Genomic DNA, 15,995 nt, shown 5'->3' with positions numbered 1-15,995 from the left:
GCGTCAACCAGCATGATGGACTAGATTCGTCTGATCTCGATGCCCCCTTCCTTCCTCTGGGGAAACTATGGGAAGGTAAAGTCTTACACTGTTGGTTCCGTGATCTCTCTCGAAGGCCCAGGACACATCCATCAGTACGCTTCTTCCCTCCGCCATATTCGTTCCTTTCGTCCCAAGTCACCAAGTCACACCGCCCATGACTGGATCTCTACGCAAGCATTGGCAGCCTAGTGAAGAGATTTCAACCTTTGATTGCGATATTGCTCCCCTACGTCACTGCCTCATTCCATTCACTTGACAATAGTCACCAGAGTGGGTCCTGGCTACGGTTCTGCTCCTGAGAGGTCTATAAATTCTTCCTCTATTTCATACCTTTCTTCCGTTCAATCTTTCACCAAACCCTCCTCACATCCTTTGCCTTCTCGAAGCTCTTCGGCTTTCCTCTGCACTCGCGAGTTATCTCTTCTACTCTCTTACCTCTACATCCACAGTTTACCTATCTCTACTCCTCATCATGCCTTTGAGCAAGACAATCCCCCTGGATGAGTACCTCGAGGCTCACAAAGAGAATCTCAACCGCGAGAGCGAGCCTCGTCCGATTGCCCAGCCCACCGGCTCCTACGCCATGCCTCTCCGCCCCCTCTTCGACATGGATGAGGAGATGACCGAGGAAGAGGCGCGCTTCTTTAACCGTCGCTATCAGACCTTTGTCGATAATGCGAACACGTTCATTGTAAGACGATTCACTCATCTGTTCTGTCTGGTTTCACTTCGATATTAACTAACCATCCCCAATTTCTAGGCCAATCAATGCCAGACCCCCGAAGAAGCCATCCAGTTCCTCGTCCGCCGTGTCGCCCGCCAGGATGCCGCCGTCGACCGCCTCGAGCGCAAGTTCACCAAGTCAGTCGCTGCTGCTGTGGAGCAAGAGATTGATATCTTCTTCGGCAATAAGCCCACTCTCGAGCGCATTCGTGGCATTAACCGTCGGTTAAATCAGATGCAGCTCGAGCTCAAGACTTTTAAGGATGAGGTCAAGGCTCATCCCGAGTTCAGCGGCAGTCCGGAGGATGTCAAGGCTCGGAAGGCGGCCATGGCTGTTGCTGCCGGCGTGGCTAACCAGAGCAAGAAGCGGAAGAAGGTTGCGGGAACGGCTGTGCCTGTTGGGAATGGTGCTGGACAGGGGCCTGATGGGTTGGATATGATTTATGAATCCGTTAGTCTCTTCGCGCCCTTTGCAATTTGTTCAAACACTAAATGTGGCGACTATTTACAGTTGAACAACATCGTCTCCCACATGCGAGATCTCCGCAGTAACTCGAGCCTTGTCACCGCTTCTGATGAGGAGCAGTGTCTCCCTCAGTTGGGCCAGTTGCAGTTGACTACTCCCACCAAAGCTGAGCATATCATGAAGGAGGATGATGCTCATGCGAAGCTGGACGGCGCGGGTGACGACGCCGAGATGGCGGATGATGAGGCTAGCCAAATGACTGCGACTTTGCCGCTTGCCGTCCCCGCTTCCGCGGCCAACACCCCCACGCGTAGGTTGGGCAGCGAGATTACTTATTGCTTGCCTGTTAGGACTGTTGAGTAGCATAGATACCCTGCTGATAAGGCTGAGTAAACGGCATGCTTCATTGGTTTTTCTAGTCGGCGTTGCTTGATGGGTTTGGTGGGGAGGACACATGGGATATGGGATGAAATGGAATGACCTTCCGGGATAACCGTGCATGGGAGGTGTTTGGGGATATCATCAGGGAGTTGTTATTTCGCGCTGCTTTTTTACTTTTCGTATCGCTTTGAAAAGGGAAGGTATCACAGGCAGCTATTTATGGCGTACAGAGACCAATGAGATTGCGCTGATTTATATTATTTGGTGCGACTGCCTTTGTGATCTGCAGCTCGTGAACTGATTCGTGACCTCATTTGCACTGAAGAGACACGTGGGAAACGCGTGGGTGAGTAAAGTTCAGACAATACTTTGCTCTGTGGAGATCAGCGTGGAAGAGCGAAAGCTGAAGGCAAGAACGCGCCAGAGATGGGCAAAATACAACTACGCCTCGTCAGAACAAAGACAAGGCTTTTAACTCTCTTTTAAGGGCCATTAGCTATCGGTTAAGGCCTCTTGACAATGTTTTAAGGCGTCCTGACTATTTTCAGGGCCTATCAACTATTTTTCGAGGCCTGATTCAGTGTTTTGCAGTGCCAGTTATTTTGTCCACGGCATGGGAGCTTCCCCCTTTTAGATTGTTGACAGCACAAATGGTTGGTGGGGCGACGGGTGGAGCCTGCAAGATAGGGGTGCTGGCGGTAAGATAAGACTTAGGGGTATCAGCTAGGCATCTTACTGTCAGGGGCAGCGGCAGCCATGTTTACACATAATTTAGCAATCAGAAAGATCAGCTCTCTAAGTCTATCTTGATAGTAGAACATCCTATAGATACCTCACTGGCCCGAATCGATATGTCTTTGGCATCAGTAGTTTGTGGGAAGATGAACTGGATCCACCTTTGGGTGGCTTAAATCCAAAGTTGAAGACCTTATCAGGGCTTGAGAATACAGCCATCTTTTCCCCATTCAATTGGACTGCTTCAAGTGAAGCAGCTTGTGACAAGAACCCACCACCATGACACACAAGTTCTAGCCAGAACCTCCTGAATATCCTGCTTCGGTATGGGGAATAACCGAGGAATACACCCATAAACCAACAATTAAACAGGAATTCTCTGCGTCAAGATTGACATTTTCAAGCTACTGACTGTCACAAGACATCCCAAACCCCCAAACTGTCCGCCCGTTGTTGCCGGTGTATCAACATATTAGCTCTCCCCTAACATCGTGTCAGCAGCGCTCGCCAAATGAGAGCACCGTCATGGTGCTCGGAGAGATGGCACCCCCTGGTGCTGCACCACCACGCTCCATGAATAACAGACTACAAGGAAGAGTCGAAACGATTGTATAACTACCATCGCTCTCCCTCTCTCACTTGGTTGTATCTTCTTGGACAACCATCTCTGCAGAACCGCAAACATCACCTCAGAATCAAATCAGGAGTCAGCTGGTCGTCCCATAGTGGACTGTGGAACACAAGCCTTTCAGTTTGGCGCCCCGGGACGGACCACCATACTCAATGCCACGAAGCAGCACAGAGACAACTGGAACAGGTACGCTGGGTTGATAGAGCACAAGGGGAGGAACTGAGCATGAAATGTTTACGTCATCATTGATAAGTGGTGAAATGGACAACCGGGAGCTAACCACCTGAGTCATTGCTGGTGTTCGGCTTGAAGATAGTCTGCTGTATTCCCATTAATGTAATAGCTAGATCTCGATCTGGTTGATGATCCGTCTTTTGGTAGACGAACTGATGTCTGTGGCTGAGACATGCTTCAGAAAAATGTGGTTATTTATGACAGTTTATCTAATGCTCGCCAGGGTTGTCATAATTCCTAGCGCCCCCAGTCCAGTTGCCATGAAATACTGGGCCCCGTAGAACCCAGTGACCTCAGTACGCGGCTTAGCTACGAACTCCATGACTTTGATGTCCCGTCCCCCCTCATCGCCTTCCTCATCGTCATCCTCATCGTTATCCTCATCATTATCCTCATCGTTATCCTCATCGTCCACGAGAAAGTAGCAGCGATTCCCCTTGTTTGTGCGAATCTAGTACAATAGTCTCTCATTAGTATGTCAATCCCAAATCTGACCCATATGTGCCGTGTGAATAGACAATGACATACCTGGAAAGAACCCAAAAGCCCATCAGTTGGGCCAAGTTCCTCTTCGTTGTTCTGGACAATCTGGCGGATAGTAACACTGATGATGGGTTCACCGCCAGGGCCGTCAATGTCGAAGTTCACCTTTTCCTGATGATTCCGTTTTACCGCCCTCCCAAATGATGTATGGACAGCCGGAATATCGTTGCTGTCATACTCAAAGACCAAACGGGAAGAGTCGTAGAATGACACTCGAGTCAGGTGTTCCAGATAAGCCCCGTCTGGACCCCCAAACTGGGTCCAAAACTGCCCAGCTTGGATGATGGACACCGATACCCGTGAGATATCTTCAGGGACGGAAATCGTGTTATGGAATAGCTCACGACAACCAACATGATGAAGATATATGATCTCATCGGTACTACCCTCCAGACTTCCAGCTACCATGCGCCAACGTGTTTTGTCAGCCTCAGAGGCCTCATTCCAAGGTGAAACCAGTTCTTGAACTTCATGAGTAGCCGCACGATATCGACAAGTGCCTTGACACGCTCCGCGATATGATCTCGGTTGAGCGGGGGCCCCGCGAGCTGTATCATGATTGCGTCTCGCATCAGTCGCAGCCGGAGCGGTTGGCTCAAAAGATGATGGTGGGCCGCCCGGCGACTGCAAATGAAGACAAGGCTCCCAAGGAAGGCATGCCTCGTTGGCTCCGTAACCGATGCCCCAATCAAGTTGGAAAAGTCCTAGTCTTTCAGGAAGCGAGTCGAGAATCTGAAATACTCTCTTTACAGGGACGGTGTTGGCAGGCCCCATCCCTTCTTCTAGTAGCGCCCAGCAAGCGTGGTGTACGGCAAATCCGTACCTGCCCTGGATGGGATCCTTCCGTTCTAGCAAAACTTCGTCGGCTCTAGGCCTGTCCTATCCGTCGTTATTGTATCGAGCATTGAAATCCACCGGAGCGATGAAGTCCTCGGATTCGTCGTAGATGCCAACCCCAGTTACCGTGACTTGGCTATTGTTGAGATCTTTCCATACTGGATATACAAGCACGATGTCAGCTATCAGTCTTTGGCCATCAATAGCGGCACGTACCACCACGGAACTCATTGTGCCAAGATGGCTGGTTTCGTTCAACGTAGATACGCCAACCACAAATGGGGTATCCCCACCATCCTGGACTCATGTTGTCGAAGGCCTTAAAAGATAGTCGAAAGACCTTTGGAGATGGCTTAAATGCCTTCAAATAAAATAACTAGGCGTTAAATATATATGATAAGCCTTTGAGGATAGTCGAACGGCCTTAGTAGATGTTTTAGAGGCGTGTTAACTATCTTTGAAGGCCTTAATAAGATAGTTGATATGCCTGGAAAGATAGTAAATAGGCGTTAAATATCGACAACAGGCCTTGTTGGATGGCTAAGAGGCGTGTGAACTATCTTCGAAGGCCTTACTATCTGATCGCGGTCTCTTGTTTTGTGTCCAAAGCGTGAGTGTGCGATGTTAAGTAGGCGGGAAGCAGGCCTTTTTCTACCAGGGGCAAAGAAAGGTTTGGAGCACTGTGCAGCCACTTGAGTCACCAGTTGTGTGGCAAGGCGCCGCAATTTCCCACACTTTTCGTGTTAAGTGGAGGTGCGAGTGGAACTTGATAAAGTTTGCAAAACCTTCACCTACATTCAGTTCACCGGAACGGAACTCTGTTTATTGCCAAGAAGGGCTGGGATTTCAAAGGGGAAGAAGCATCGGCTAGATTCTCACAAAAGGGGCTGAAAGTAACCATAACGAGCGCAGGAAACACTACAAGCTCCGCTGAAGAAGATCATAACTGAAACTGAAGGCGACATCCCGCTGTCGGTCCGTCCGGTGCTCAGTCCAGTTGTTCCAAATTTTGACCATCCACGACACGCACCGCCGATCAGTCTCAAAAGCTTACATTATCAATCCGGCCTGGATATTGTAGATGGGTGGTGATGCAGCTCCCAAGTTGGAGAGCATTGACCGTTGTACAGGGCCAGAAGCAAAGTGTTCAAAAAGGTCGAGGGTCTCAGCGCGGGTGTCACGTTCGGTTTGCTCCATGGCATCGACCCAGTCGTCGTAGAAGGACCAAATTGGTTGACGAGGGGGATTCCTTCCAGTCTGTCTAGGCGACTTTCGGGGATCACGTTGGATGCGGGGCCAGTTTTGAAAAACCAGGGGAGACGGCTGGCGATAAGATTAGCCTGAAGGCCCTTTCCCGACACTCGCCGGTCTTTACCAGCAATATGCACTTTGGTTGAGGAAATGATCCAATTAGAAGTGTCCTCAGAAAGGCTTGCAGCATACCGGTTCGTGAAATATCGCTATTTTGATGATTGGATTGGCGGTAGAAACTGATCATCACTGTATGCAGCCGCTGACAGAAGCGAAGGTATAAAGGGCAACTGACCACATTCCATTAATTATTCTCCGATGGATGTTGTGCCTTTTGCTCTCCGTCTCTTTGTGCTCAGGCAAACATATCATCAGCGTCTTCTCAGCGGCGTCAACCATGCTGGAGCAACTCAGTGGTTTGATGGAGGCAGCCCCGCCACTACCAGTCGCTGTGCTAGCTTGCCTCGGGGTTTACCTCAGTGGCGTGTCATTATACCGACTTTACCTTTCCCCGCTTTCCCGTTTTCCAGGCCCAAACTTGCAGCACTCACGGGTTGACACGAGCTTTACTACAACATCATTAAAGACGGCCAATACTACTTGAAGGTACAGAAGCTGCATGAAAAATATGGTAACATCGCTCTGCCAACCCATCGGCCTGGACATAGACTAAGTCAGTTTCATTCCGTGTAGGCCCCATCATCAGGATCAACCCCTGGGAGCTCCATGCCAGCGACCCAGTGTTGTTTTCTCAGATTTACTCATATGATGTCAAGCATCGTATCGAGAAATATGTCTGGTCTCAGCAAGGGCTGCGTCTGATTGACAACTCCCACATTCTGACCAAGTCGTATGAGCTACACAAACTGCGACGAAAGCCTCTTGCGACATTCTTTTCTTCAAGAAACACCGATAATATGGAGCCGATTATTTGGCAGATCTCACGGCAAATACGATCAAGACTCCAGAAGCTTAACCGATCAGGTTCGGTGGTCAAGATGCAAGACCAGTTTACGGTCGTATCCGCTGATCTGGTGGCCGCTTTCAGTTTTGATGATGCGGTAGATTTGACGGAGACTGATGAACTACAACTTCCGGGCTCAATGTAGGCTTCTGCATCATCAGGCAAGATCAAGATTGAATCGCTGACCTCTGCAGCTACTCAGCCCTCCAAACAGTAGCTCGGGTTTTGGCTTGATTGAATCATTTCTTCTGGTTACGGGTCTAATCAACGCCATCCCCCCAACTCTCCTCTTGCGGCTGGCGCCGACGGTGGCAACGAATAATCGCTTGTATTTGGTGAGTTGTCATCCCCAACCCTCAGCTTCCTCCATGATGGCTAACCATTCTTCTCCCTCTAGCTCGTTAAAAAGCAATTTGACTCCTCCCGTGCCGCGCGCATCTCAACATCCAAGATCACTGTCACCACCTCAGACGACGAATTGACAGATGAACTTCTCAGTCCCGACACCAAGCTCATTGCCCATCTTCTGAATAGCAACCTAACCCCACACGAAAGGACTCCTGAGAGGGTCTGCGCGGAGCTACTCACAATATTCATGGCGACCATCTTCAACATACCACGGGTAATGATGGTGACTACATATCATATCTTGGCCAATCCAGACCTCAAGGAGAAGCTCAGCTACGAATTGGATGACCTTCTCGGACCCGATATGGACTCAAAGGAGGAGACGCCGGTTTGGATAAAGCTCAACAAAGCAGAGTATCTCAAGGCTTGTGTCAAGGAAGGACTTCGGTAAGTTTAGTCAACTGTCCCTCTACCTTGTGAAAAGTGCTAAGCTCATAGATATAGCCTCTTCTTCGGAGCCCTGCGCGGGTCAGCCAGACGAAACCTCGACGTCCCGATCGTATACAAAGACTGGGTTATCCCCCCCGGTACACCAGTGGGCATGTCTGCCTGGATGTTGAACACCGATCCTGAGGTCAATCCTGATTCTCTCGCCTTCCGCCCAGAGCGGTGGTTACCAGGGAATCACAAGCCGGAAATGGACAGGAAGTTTGCAAGCTTGGGTAGAGGGTCCAGGACATGTTTGGGGATTCATCTGGTTTATGTCTTCATGTGACATCTCCTGGTTGCAAAGTTCGGACTGGGGGATCGGCCGGAACTGATGTTGTATGAGACGGAGGAGTCGGATGTTGCCACGACACTCTCTGGGCTTTCGGGGTTGGCGAAGACGGGGGCTAGGGGGTTGAGGGTGGTTGTGGAGTGGATGAGTGCTTGTTAATGACTGATGTTGAAGGAGAAGTAGCTGGCGTTGGATTCCTTTGTGTAGGTCCTGGAAGGCTTTCAGAACACACTGTTCTTGATTGAGATGGGTGGATAGCTCATCCAGCTCTGGCCCATTGGGTGACTTTCTAGGTTGCAACCCCCCCACGTGGGATTTCATGCTTCATAGAAACGAAAAGACTTTTTCACAGGTTCCCGGGTCCTTGATCAGCGCGTTACCCGAGGGCATTCCAAGCTTGTCACCACCATGCCGTTCACCACCCCCACCAACCCGCCTTCTCAATATCACCTGGAATGCAGAATCGGGACTTGATGTTCCTTTTGTTATGCATCTCTGACCACAATTACGGTGTTCGTCTGATGGTAATTGGCCAGTCTCCCTATCAAAAAAGTGGTGGAGTTGTCTTGGCGTGGCCATCAAGGTGCCCCATGGTGAATCCCCAACCCTGCCAGACATCAAGGTTCTCAGGAACCAACATTGACATCAAGGTTCTCAGCTGTCATACATCCAGCCTCTCCAAGAAAAGAAAATGCACAGAGTTTCAATCCAGTGGCACAAGTATTAATACCCCGCCTTTCCCCCCCCTCCCCTTTCTGCGTGCCATTCGAAGATCACACTGCCATCATCCTGCATTCCTGGCCCAGGCATCTTCCCATCCCCCCGCATCCAGCCAAAAACAAAATGCGCTCCTCTACTCTCCTCACCCTCCTCACCGCAGCCGCCACCGTGTCAGCCTCCCCCTTGGGCCGCCAGGAGATCACCACCACCACCACCACCACCATCATCTCCAACACCGGCTCCTCCTCCACCACCCCCGCCTTCCCAATCCATTCAAGCTGCAACTCCACCCTCTTCCACCAGCTCACCCGCGCCTTTGACGAGACCGTCACCCTCGCCTCCGTCGCCCGCGATCATCTCCTCGAGCACGGGCAGTCATCACCCTTTGTCAAGAAGTACTTCGGACCCAACTCCACCACCATCGCCCCCCTAGGGGTCTTCTCCCGCGTCGCCTCCGCCGCGAGAGGGAAAATGCTCTTCCGCTGCGACGACCCAGACCGGAATTGCGCCACCCAAGAAGGCTGGGCCGGCCACTGGCGCGGTTCCAACGCTACGCAAGAAACCGTCATCTGTGACTTGTCTTTTGCCCCGGGGAAGAGAAGGTGGCTGGATCAGGTCTGCGGGTTGGGGTACACCGTCAAGGAGGGGGCCACCAACCTGTTCTGGGCTACCGATTTGCTTCACCGGACTTTTCACGTCCCTCAGGTGAGCGAGGATGCGGTGCACCATTATGCTGATGGGTGGGATGAGGTTTTGGGCATGGCCGAGGGGGGGGATGAGAGGAGTGGGTTTGATAGTGATGCGTTGATTTATTTTGCGGTTGATGTTTATGCGTATGAGGTTGCTGAGCCGGGGAGGGGGTGTGGGGGGTATGAGATGGGGAATTGACTGAGTGGTGATGGATAGATTCGGAAGAGGAAAGGGTTTTGAGGGAAAGGGGGTTGGATAGGTAGATAAAAAGGTTGGTTGATACCAATAAAGTAATGTTTTCACAGTGTTTGGACGTGTCATTCTGGTCTGGTTAGTTTGTTGGGTGAACTTTTTATGTGATAGGTAGTTTTTTTTTTCCTGGGCTATCCCATCTTCTCATGGATCGCCAGCAGGGATCCCCGCTTCCCAGCTTCCCCGTGGATCATCTACGGCTGTCGAGGATGTGTTCTCTGGTTGACTGCTTCAGATTCTCGAGGCTGCCTGACATCGTGCCTGTAGGTAGCTTCCAGCCCACCCACACCCTCGGATACTATGACCCCCTCATGAACCCAAGCTATGACCCCAGGCCATGAATTCGGCATTCTGCAACATTGTGGCCCTGGCCCTAGCATCAGCCAGATGTTCCCTGCATTCCTCATACTCATGAAGACAACTATTCAGAGCTGCATGGTGCTCGAATAAATCCCGAAGTTCCTCATCAATGAACTCAACAACATGAGACGACAGCGAATCGCAGCTGGTGGACGTTTCGTGTCCTGAAGGCGGCGATGCTCTCGTTGATGGATTGGATCTTTTGCAACCGGGCATAACCGACCGGAAGTCGGGAGTGGAACGCTCGCTGGCTGGAGGCCAAAGCCTTTTCCGCGGCGTTCAGCCTGGCAGTCACCTCAGCCTCCAACTCTGGAAGGGCCTGAGAGTTATGCTTCGTTGCAGCAGGCAAAGTGGCCGAAAGCTGGTTGTCATTGGTGTTGTGGGATGCGGTGTCCTCCGAGTCAGGCGGGTTGATCCCCACGCTTTCCAAATCCAAACGCTTGATGAGCTTGTCCTGTCTTCTCATCAAGTCTCTCAATTATTCAGCTTCTTGATCCTTCCTTGCATGCGGTCTTGGCCTTGTCGTTGACATCGAGGGTCGGTGAGGGATCACTATCGGCAATCTAAAAGTCCCGTTGGCAAAAGTGAACAGAAGTAAACAAAGCTGAGCAAGTCGACCAGGAGAGAAATGCACAGTTCTGTATCTAGAGTACCGCTTCGTCCGAATGACCTGTATCTGTTTGTGTATGTGGAAAGAATAGGGGAACACCGACGACGATGATGTGGTATCGGGAACCTACAGTTGCAGCTGTGGGCGAACGTATTGTTCGGATATCTCTTGGTTTTCTCGTTTGTGGGAAGCGGGGGAGATCCCAAGTAGGAGGAGTGACAATGCTAATCAACAAGTGAATAGGATTCTAGAGCAATGTGTGTGCAGTTTTGAGGCAGGACAAAATAAGTGGATTAGATTAATGGACCAATCGTGCTCTTCCAGCACAGGGCTGGCTGGGAATCTCCCTCGTCACACTAAGCTAGGCGGGGGCGATGCCTTTGGGCACCCTTTTTAATTCTATATAATTTGGGTATTATCCAGAGGAATGAAAGCGTCTGGGGTTCCGGATGCTTGGCTGCCGGAGTGCGAAATGAGCTAATGGCGGACCACACACATGGCCATCAGGCAGGGAATAACCATAGAGCTCACTCTTTGGGCAAATAAGGGCCTTGATGCAGGATGGGGAAAACAGACGGCTTGGCACACCCTTTCGAGTTACCGTGACAACATAGATGTTATTTGTAGGTTACCCCTGAACTGTGCCTCAGGAACCAACAAATAATCTACTTTCTCGACATCCACCCGACAAAAAAGTCATGCCATGCCCCAAAAATTGATATACACCAGCATTTCAGTCTCTCTACCACGGCCTTGGTTCCTTTGGTCGCGGAATCATGTGGTACAGCTTGTTGATTCTGCTCTGGAAGGTCGATCCACCCTTGTCAATCCTATATATTATTGTCGCCGTGTCGGATTGCTGTTTCCTGCTCAAGCTCTGAACCTTGGCTTTCAGCGAATTGATCTCAGCTTTCTGGCGTTGGATCTAGGCTCTCTGTCGTTCGACCTCGGCTTTCTGGCGTTCGGTCTCCAGAGAAAAAGCATCGAGACGGCGCTCCGTCTTTGACTTCCTGGGCTGTCCGTTGAATTTAGAAGTACTCATACATGAAAGTTTGCTGGCTATTCATACTGGAATGGGGACGGGGTTCTTGTCACCCCGTTGCACCTGACGGGCAAGCCTTTCTGCTTTGTGTTGTGCCTTTTTTTTCTCACCCTCCACGCCTATCGCTTCTTCTCGGTCTTGTGATTGGTAGTCATTCTGGGTGAAGGTGGATGGCGTGGTGAGTGTTGGTGAGACGATGTGATAGATTGCAGTTGGTTGTTTGTTGTTTTGAGGAAGGTCAGAAGAGAGCCGTAAGTTGGATACCTCCCAAAGGGTAGGTTTCTATCGGCTTATCTGGAGGCCCTTCCACCGACTTCTCTTCTCAGGCACAATGCTCCTGCCAAATGTTTCGCTTCTCTCCAAAGATTCCGTAGCCTTCCAGAATTCCGTACACTTCTAAGATCACGCGTCATGCTCTAGCCTTCGACGAGCAACTTCAATGGCCAGGTGCCTAAATTCTGATCGTCTGATTTGCAGAGTTAAGTTGCTGCTTCCCTGAGGACGTAGGCCCTCCGCCAAATCGTCTGGTCATACATCTTTTAGAGGGAAGGAGCAACCTCCCGATGGAAGGTGCTAGGCTGACCGCTTTGATTTTGCTGGTCCTTGCTGATTCTGCAATCTGTAGGTGACCCGCTTTCCCTGGGTATTTAATTCCTTCCAACTTCCCACTGCTTTCACATCTTCTTCTTCTTCTCTGTGCGCCTCGCAACACAGTTTCGGTTTTGCAACTTTGTCGTCTGCCGGCTCCGATTCCGTTTGTAAGTCACTTCATCACCAATTCCTCTGCGTTTTCAAGCGACTGGATCACCAATTGTCACGCGGCAAAGGACCGACCACCTGAAGCCATGACCAACAATACTACCAACACCACTGGAAGTGAGGGGCATCTGCAGGCTATGAGCCAGTCGTTGGGAAGTGAGGCAAACGGAACAAAGGATAGATTGGTATGCACGGACACCATGGGCACCTTGGCGACAGCCTTGGCAGCTAGTGGCGCGGACCACTTTATGAGAGATAAGATACCCGCTCGCTAGACAGCCAGAAGAAGGGGTCATCAAGGATCTTGAGCCAACTGAAGATTATTAGCTGAATTGAACCACTGTTCCAAGCCCTGACACTACAGCCCTTGTCACACCAATTGTTTGAGGTTTCAAGCGACTCGACCGCTAACTTCTCCCCTTTTGCAAGCGACGCCAAAAAACCCAAGCTTTTTGAAGATGGCGCGTGAGGGCCATAACGAACGCCGCGACCAGTTTGTGGTGACGTTGATAGGTGCCAACAATGTAAGTACCCGACCCCCTATACCTTTCGTCATCGGTATGCCCAGCCCCAGACTGCCTCTCCTACACATATGCTCCTCCTCTTGTTTTCGTCTCACCGCACTTGGATCTGGCACGGGACTTCCAACACTGATAGCCAGACTCATCCCTTGATTCGACTTGATCGCCGGTCAATACTGAGTCTGATGTTCTCGTGTGTCTCGTTGTTGGTAACCGCCACCGCTCAATTGTATATACGCCTCTTTAACTTGGTCAACCACGTTTGGCACTGTGATTGACCGAGCATTCGTTGGTCCCCAGCGAAATCTCTGAGGGCGCAGGGACCAGTATGCGAGAGTTTTGAAAGGGAGCCCTAATATAATATCCTGGGCCTGCAAAGGTCATGTGATGGAGTGGGGTCCCGTTTGATATGGCGCGGTGATCGAGAACTTAAGGTATTTCTGGTGGTCGACTTACTCAACTTTTTTTTTTCTGTGCTTTGCTGACTGGAATTAGGGTGCTTCCTCCGATGCCACTGCCGAGAGCGCCGCGAAAACCCTGCCGAGGACGGTACAATGTCCGTTGACACCGAAGACAAGGTATGCAATGTCGCGTATTTTTTCATGTCATTTTACACATCTAACATCAGTTAGTGTGCCGAATCCACTCGCCCCTTTGCCGTCGAGTCCCTCCCCGCCGATCATCCCGATCATAATGATGCCTCTTCCGACAGCGCCGAGGATGTTCTCGAGCTTGTGCCCAACACCCTGGATATCGGCGACAAACCTTCCCCCGAGTTGATCAAGAGATATCAGTCATACATGGGTTACAATGTCGACCGCATGTGCGATGCTGTTCTGGACCCCCAGAACACCATAGGCATGAAAACCTTTGCTGCTGGGGCTGGCCTGTCTCTAATGGGGCAGAAGATGGAGGAAATCTCAACCTCACACGAACTACTCCGCGTTCGTCAATGACTTGGGTCTCCTGCGTCTGGAGCAAAAGGGAGACGTGGAAGAACTGAAGACTGAGAAGGACATGACCTCCGTATCGGCGAAGTTCTTGCGGGACGGTGTTGTCAAGGTGGAGGAAAAGCTTGAGGAGTTTGGTCTTTACTGGTGATAGCGACAGGATGAACTTTTCGTCCGCTTGCGACGGGAACGGGGGCTGTCGAGGGCCTTAGGACTAGAGTCATTGGCTCGAAGGTGAGGCGGCCGCCTAAACCAAGCGTCTTACTGGGATGGAGGCTCACCTCGCAAAGATTGAGGAGGTGATGACCCACGTTGTTCTCGTGGGAGGTGCCGAGCAGGCCTCGGGGGAGCTGTCGGTGGCTGCTCTGATGAAGCAGTACCACGATCTGCAGCGCCAGAACGAGGCTAAGAGTCTCCGCAAGGAGATGAAGTCTGGCTAGGGTCACCATGATGCCCTAACGGCTGGCATGATGAGTCTCGCTGTTCGGCAGGACAAGTGGGAAAAGGCCCACAAGGATGGCTGTGAGCCATGAAAGAGCGCCTTGAGCGAGGTCAAGGAGCTGAAAATGCTCCTGGCCATGTTCTCGAGCGGCCAGGTCGACCAGTAAGCTGTAAGTGCCCTCTCTGTTTTCTTTTCACAAACATGCCTCAACTGACATCTCTGATTAGTTTGTTCGCATGCTGAATGATGACGAGGTTTGATTGACCATTAGTCTTTCAAAAGACATCTGCATGATTTGGTTGGCTGTTCTTCGTTGGACTGGCATGAGCGTTGGAGTTTTCGACGGTGGAGTTGGGCAGGATCGCTGGTAAATTGGGTTGAAGTTGTTTTTACAGGCATTTGAGGCAAGCCGGGATGGACTGGGGCTATGGAAGTGCTGGTTTTAGAGATACCCAAATGCTACATGCGACTTGAGCCGTTGATACCAACTCTTTCTGTGGTGCTCATTTCTTTTGGTTTGTGGTATTGTTTTGCTTTGAATTGTGTTATGTTTTTAAAAGTGAAAAAAGATGAAGGTTCATTGCAGAAGGATAGGAGACCTTTTCAAACGTTACATCTCTAGAGAATGGTGTCGTTGACAACAAATGTACCTTCTGAGATTGGCAAGTACAGTTCCATGGAATATTCAATAAGTCTGATCACTTAGCAATGGTAAAGGTATCTACCAATTCTCCTGTGTTGATTCCCTCAGGCCTCTACCCCAGCTTCCTATCTACTTTCTCAAAGAATGGAACCAGCACAAAGAATACCTGCATCTTCCACCACAAGCTCTCCCTCAGCGTCGATTGTGGGTCTCTACTACCTCCTTCAACTTGAGCTTTAACCTCGAAGCCTGGGAGGACAGGTCATAGAGCAGCTTGTCCATCTTTTCGTGTTCACCCTGTCTGGCAGTCGATCTCGCAGTGGAGACGGTGTTGCTTAGTCTCCAAAGCTCATCTGTGGCGTCCTCCAGGAGGACGGAGACGAGATGCTTCTTGGCTTGCTCGGCTCTGATGTAGGCGGGGACTCTAGGGGGTGTTGAAGGGAGAGGGCCCATAGAGAAAGGAGGGGGATCAGCGAACGAAGAGCGCTTCTTGGAGGGATCGCGCGGACGGGAACGACCACGAAGATCATGAAGAGAGGTGTTGGTGTGAGGGGCGCGGTTCTTGGTGGGAGAAGCAGGGGGGTGAATCTCGGCCTGTGGGCGAACAGTGGTTAGTGATTGGTACCGGGGGTGTTAGTGTTGGGAAAGAGGGAGGGGACTTACTTCGTCGTCGTCGCTAATTTCGATGATTGAGTCGAGGTGCTCGGCGGGGGGATCGGGGGACGGGTCGGGGATGGGGGTCGAGGGGGAGGTCTGCTGAAGAGTGTATTGGGTTAGTGGATGAGGCTGTGGATAGGGCAAATGTGTGTTTGAGGACTTACCGCGGAAGTCATCTCGGCGGGATCAGGGGTCGTGAATGAGCTGGCGGTGGGTTTGGGGACTGCGTGGCTGATGCCCTTGCCGCGGTATTTGTTACCTGTGTCGGGAATCATGGTTGGGAGAGGCTGGGAGTGTCAAAAGGGAGAGCTTGTGAGGTGGAGAGAGAGGATTGTTGAGGAAAAGAAGAGTGAGGGTGAAAAGGTTGAAGGTGGTGTTGGCGGGGGAGTTTGCCAGTCAGTCGGTCTTTTCAGGCC

At 51.0% G+C, this 15,995-nt stretch overlaps 5 protein-coding genes across 5 annotated transcripts; 4 read left to right on the top strand and 1 right to left on the bottom strand.

Moving 5' to 3' along the window:
• Window positions 1–101: 101 nt before the first annotated feature.
• QC761_511875 (uncharacterized protein) lies at window positions 102–1,898 on the top strand. The gene is made up of 3 exons (XM_062880353.1): window positions 102–733; window positions 803–1,216; window positions 1,277–1,898. The coding sequence occupies exons 1-3, from the start codon at window positions 515–517 to the stop codon at window positions 1,592–1,594; spliced, it is 951 nt and encodes a 316-aa protein (XP_062731056.1). The 5' UTR covers window positions 102–514; the 3' UTR covers window positions 1,595–1,898.
• A 3,560-nt stretch (window positions 1,899–5,458) lies between these two features.
• Window positions 5,459–8,046, top strand: QC761_511870 (uncharacterized protein). The gene is given in 7 exon segments (XM_062880352.1): window positions 5,459–5,961; window positions 5,971–6,037; window positions 6,103–6,474; window positions 6,537–6,948; window positions 7,022–7,142; window positions 7,205–7,602; window positions 7,660–8,046. Coding segments are annotated over 4 exon segments (978 nt in total). The 5' UTR covers window positions 5,459–5,961; window positions 5,971–6,037; window positions 6,103–6,474; window positions 6,537–6,760; the 3' UTR covers window positions 7,931–8,046.
• A 730-nt stretch (window positions 8,047–8,776) lies between these two features.
• PRA1 (Prenylated Rab acceptor protein 1) lies at window positions 8,777–9,541 on the top strand (the record flags this gene model as incomplete). The annotated part of the gene is made up of 1 exon (XM_062880351.1): window positions 8,777–9,541. The coding sequence occupies one exon, from the start codon at window positions 8,777–8,779 to the stop codon at window positions 9,539–9,541; it is 765 nt and encodes a 254-aa protein (XP_062731054.1).
• Window positions 9,542–12,282: 2,741 nt separating this feature from the next.
• Window positions 12,283–14,783, top strand: QC761_511852 (uncharacterized protein). The gene is made up of 4 exons (XM_062880350.1): window positions 12,283–13,330; window positions 13,383–13,465; window positions 13,520–13,831; window positions 13,872–14,783. The coding sequence occupies exons 2-4, from the start codon at window positions 13,442–13,444 to the stop codon at window positions 13,986–13,988; spliced, it is 453 nt and encodes a 150-aa protein (XP_062731053.1). The 5' UTR covers window positions 12,283–13,330; window positions 13,383–13,441; the 3' UTR covers window positions 13,989–14,783.
• A 331-nt stretch (window positions 14,784–15,114) lies between these two features.
• On the bottom strand, window positions 15,115–15,854 carry QC761_511850 (uncharacterized protein; the record flags this gene model as incomplete). The annotated part of the gene is made up of 3 exons (XM_062880349.1): window positions 15,115–15,516; window positions 15,586–15,678; window positions 15,744–15,854. The coding sequence occupies 3 exons, from the start codon at window positions 15,852–15,854 to the stop codon at window positions 15,115–15,117; spliced, it is 606 nt and encodes a 201-aa protein (XP_062731052.1).
• Between the last annotated feature and the right edge of the window lie 141 nt (window positions 15,855–15,995).

Source organism: Podospora bellae-mahoneyi, chromosome 5 (genome assembly GCF_035222275.1).
Source record: "Podospora bellae-mahoneyi strain CBS 112042 chromosome 5, whole genome shotgun sequence".
Lineage (NCBI taxonomy): Eukaryota > Fungi > Ascomycota > Sordariomycetes > Sordariales > Podosporaceae > Podospora > Podospora bellae-mahoneyi.
The sequence above is the reverse complement of the archived record's forward strand: the minus strand, read 5'-3'. Positions and strand labels throughout refer to the sequence as shown.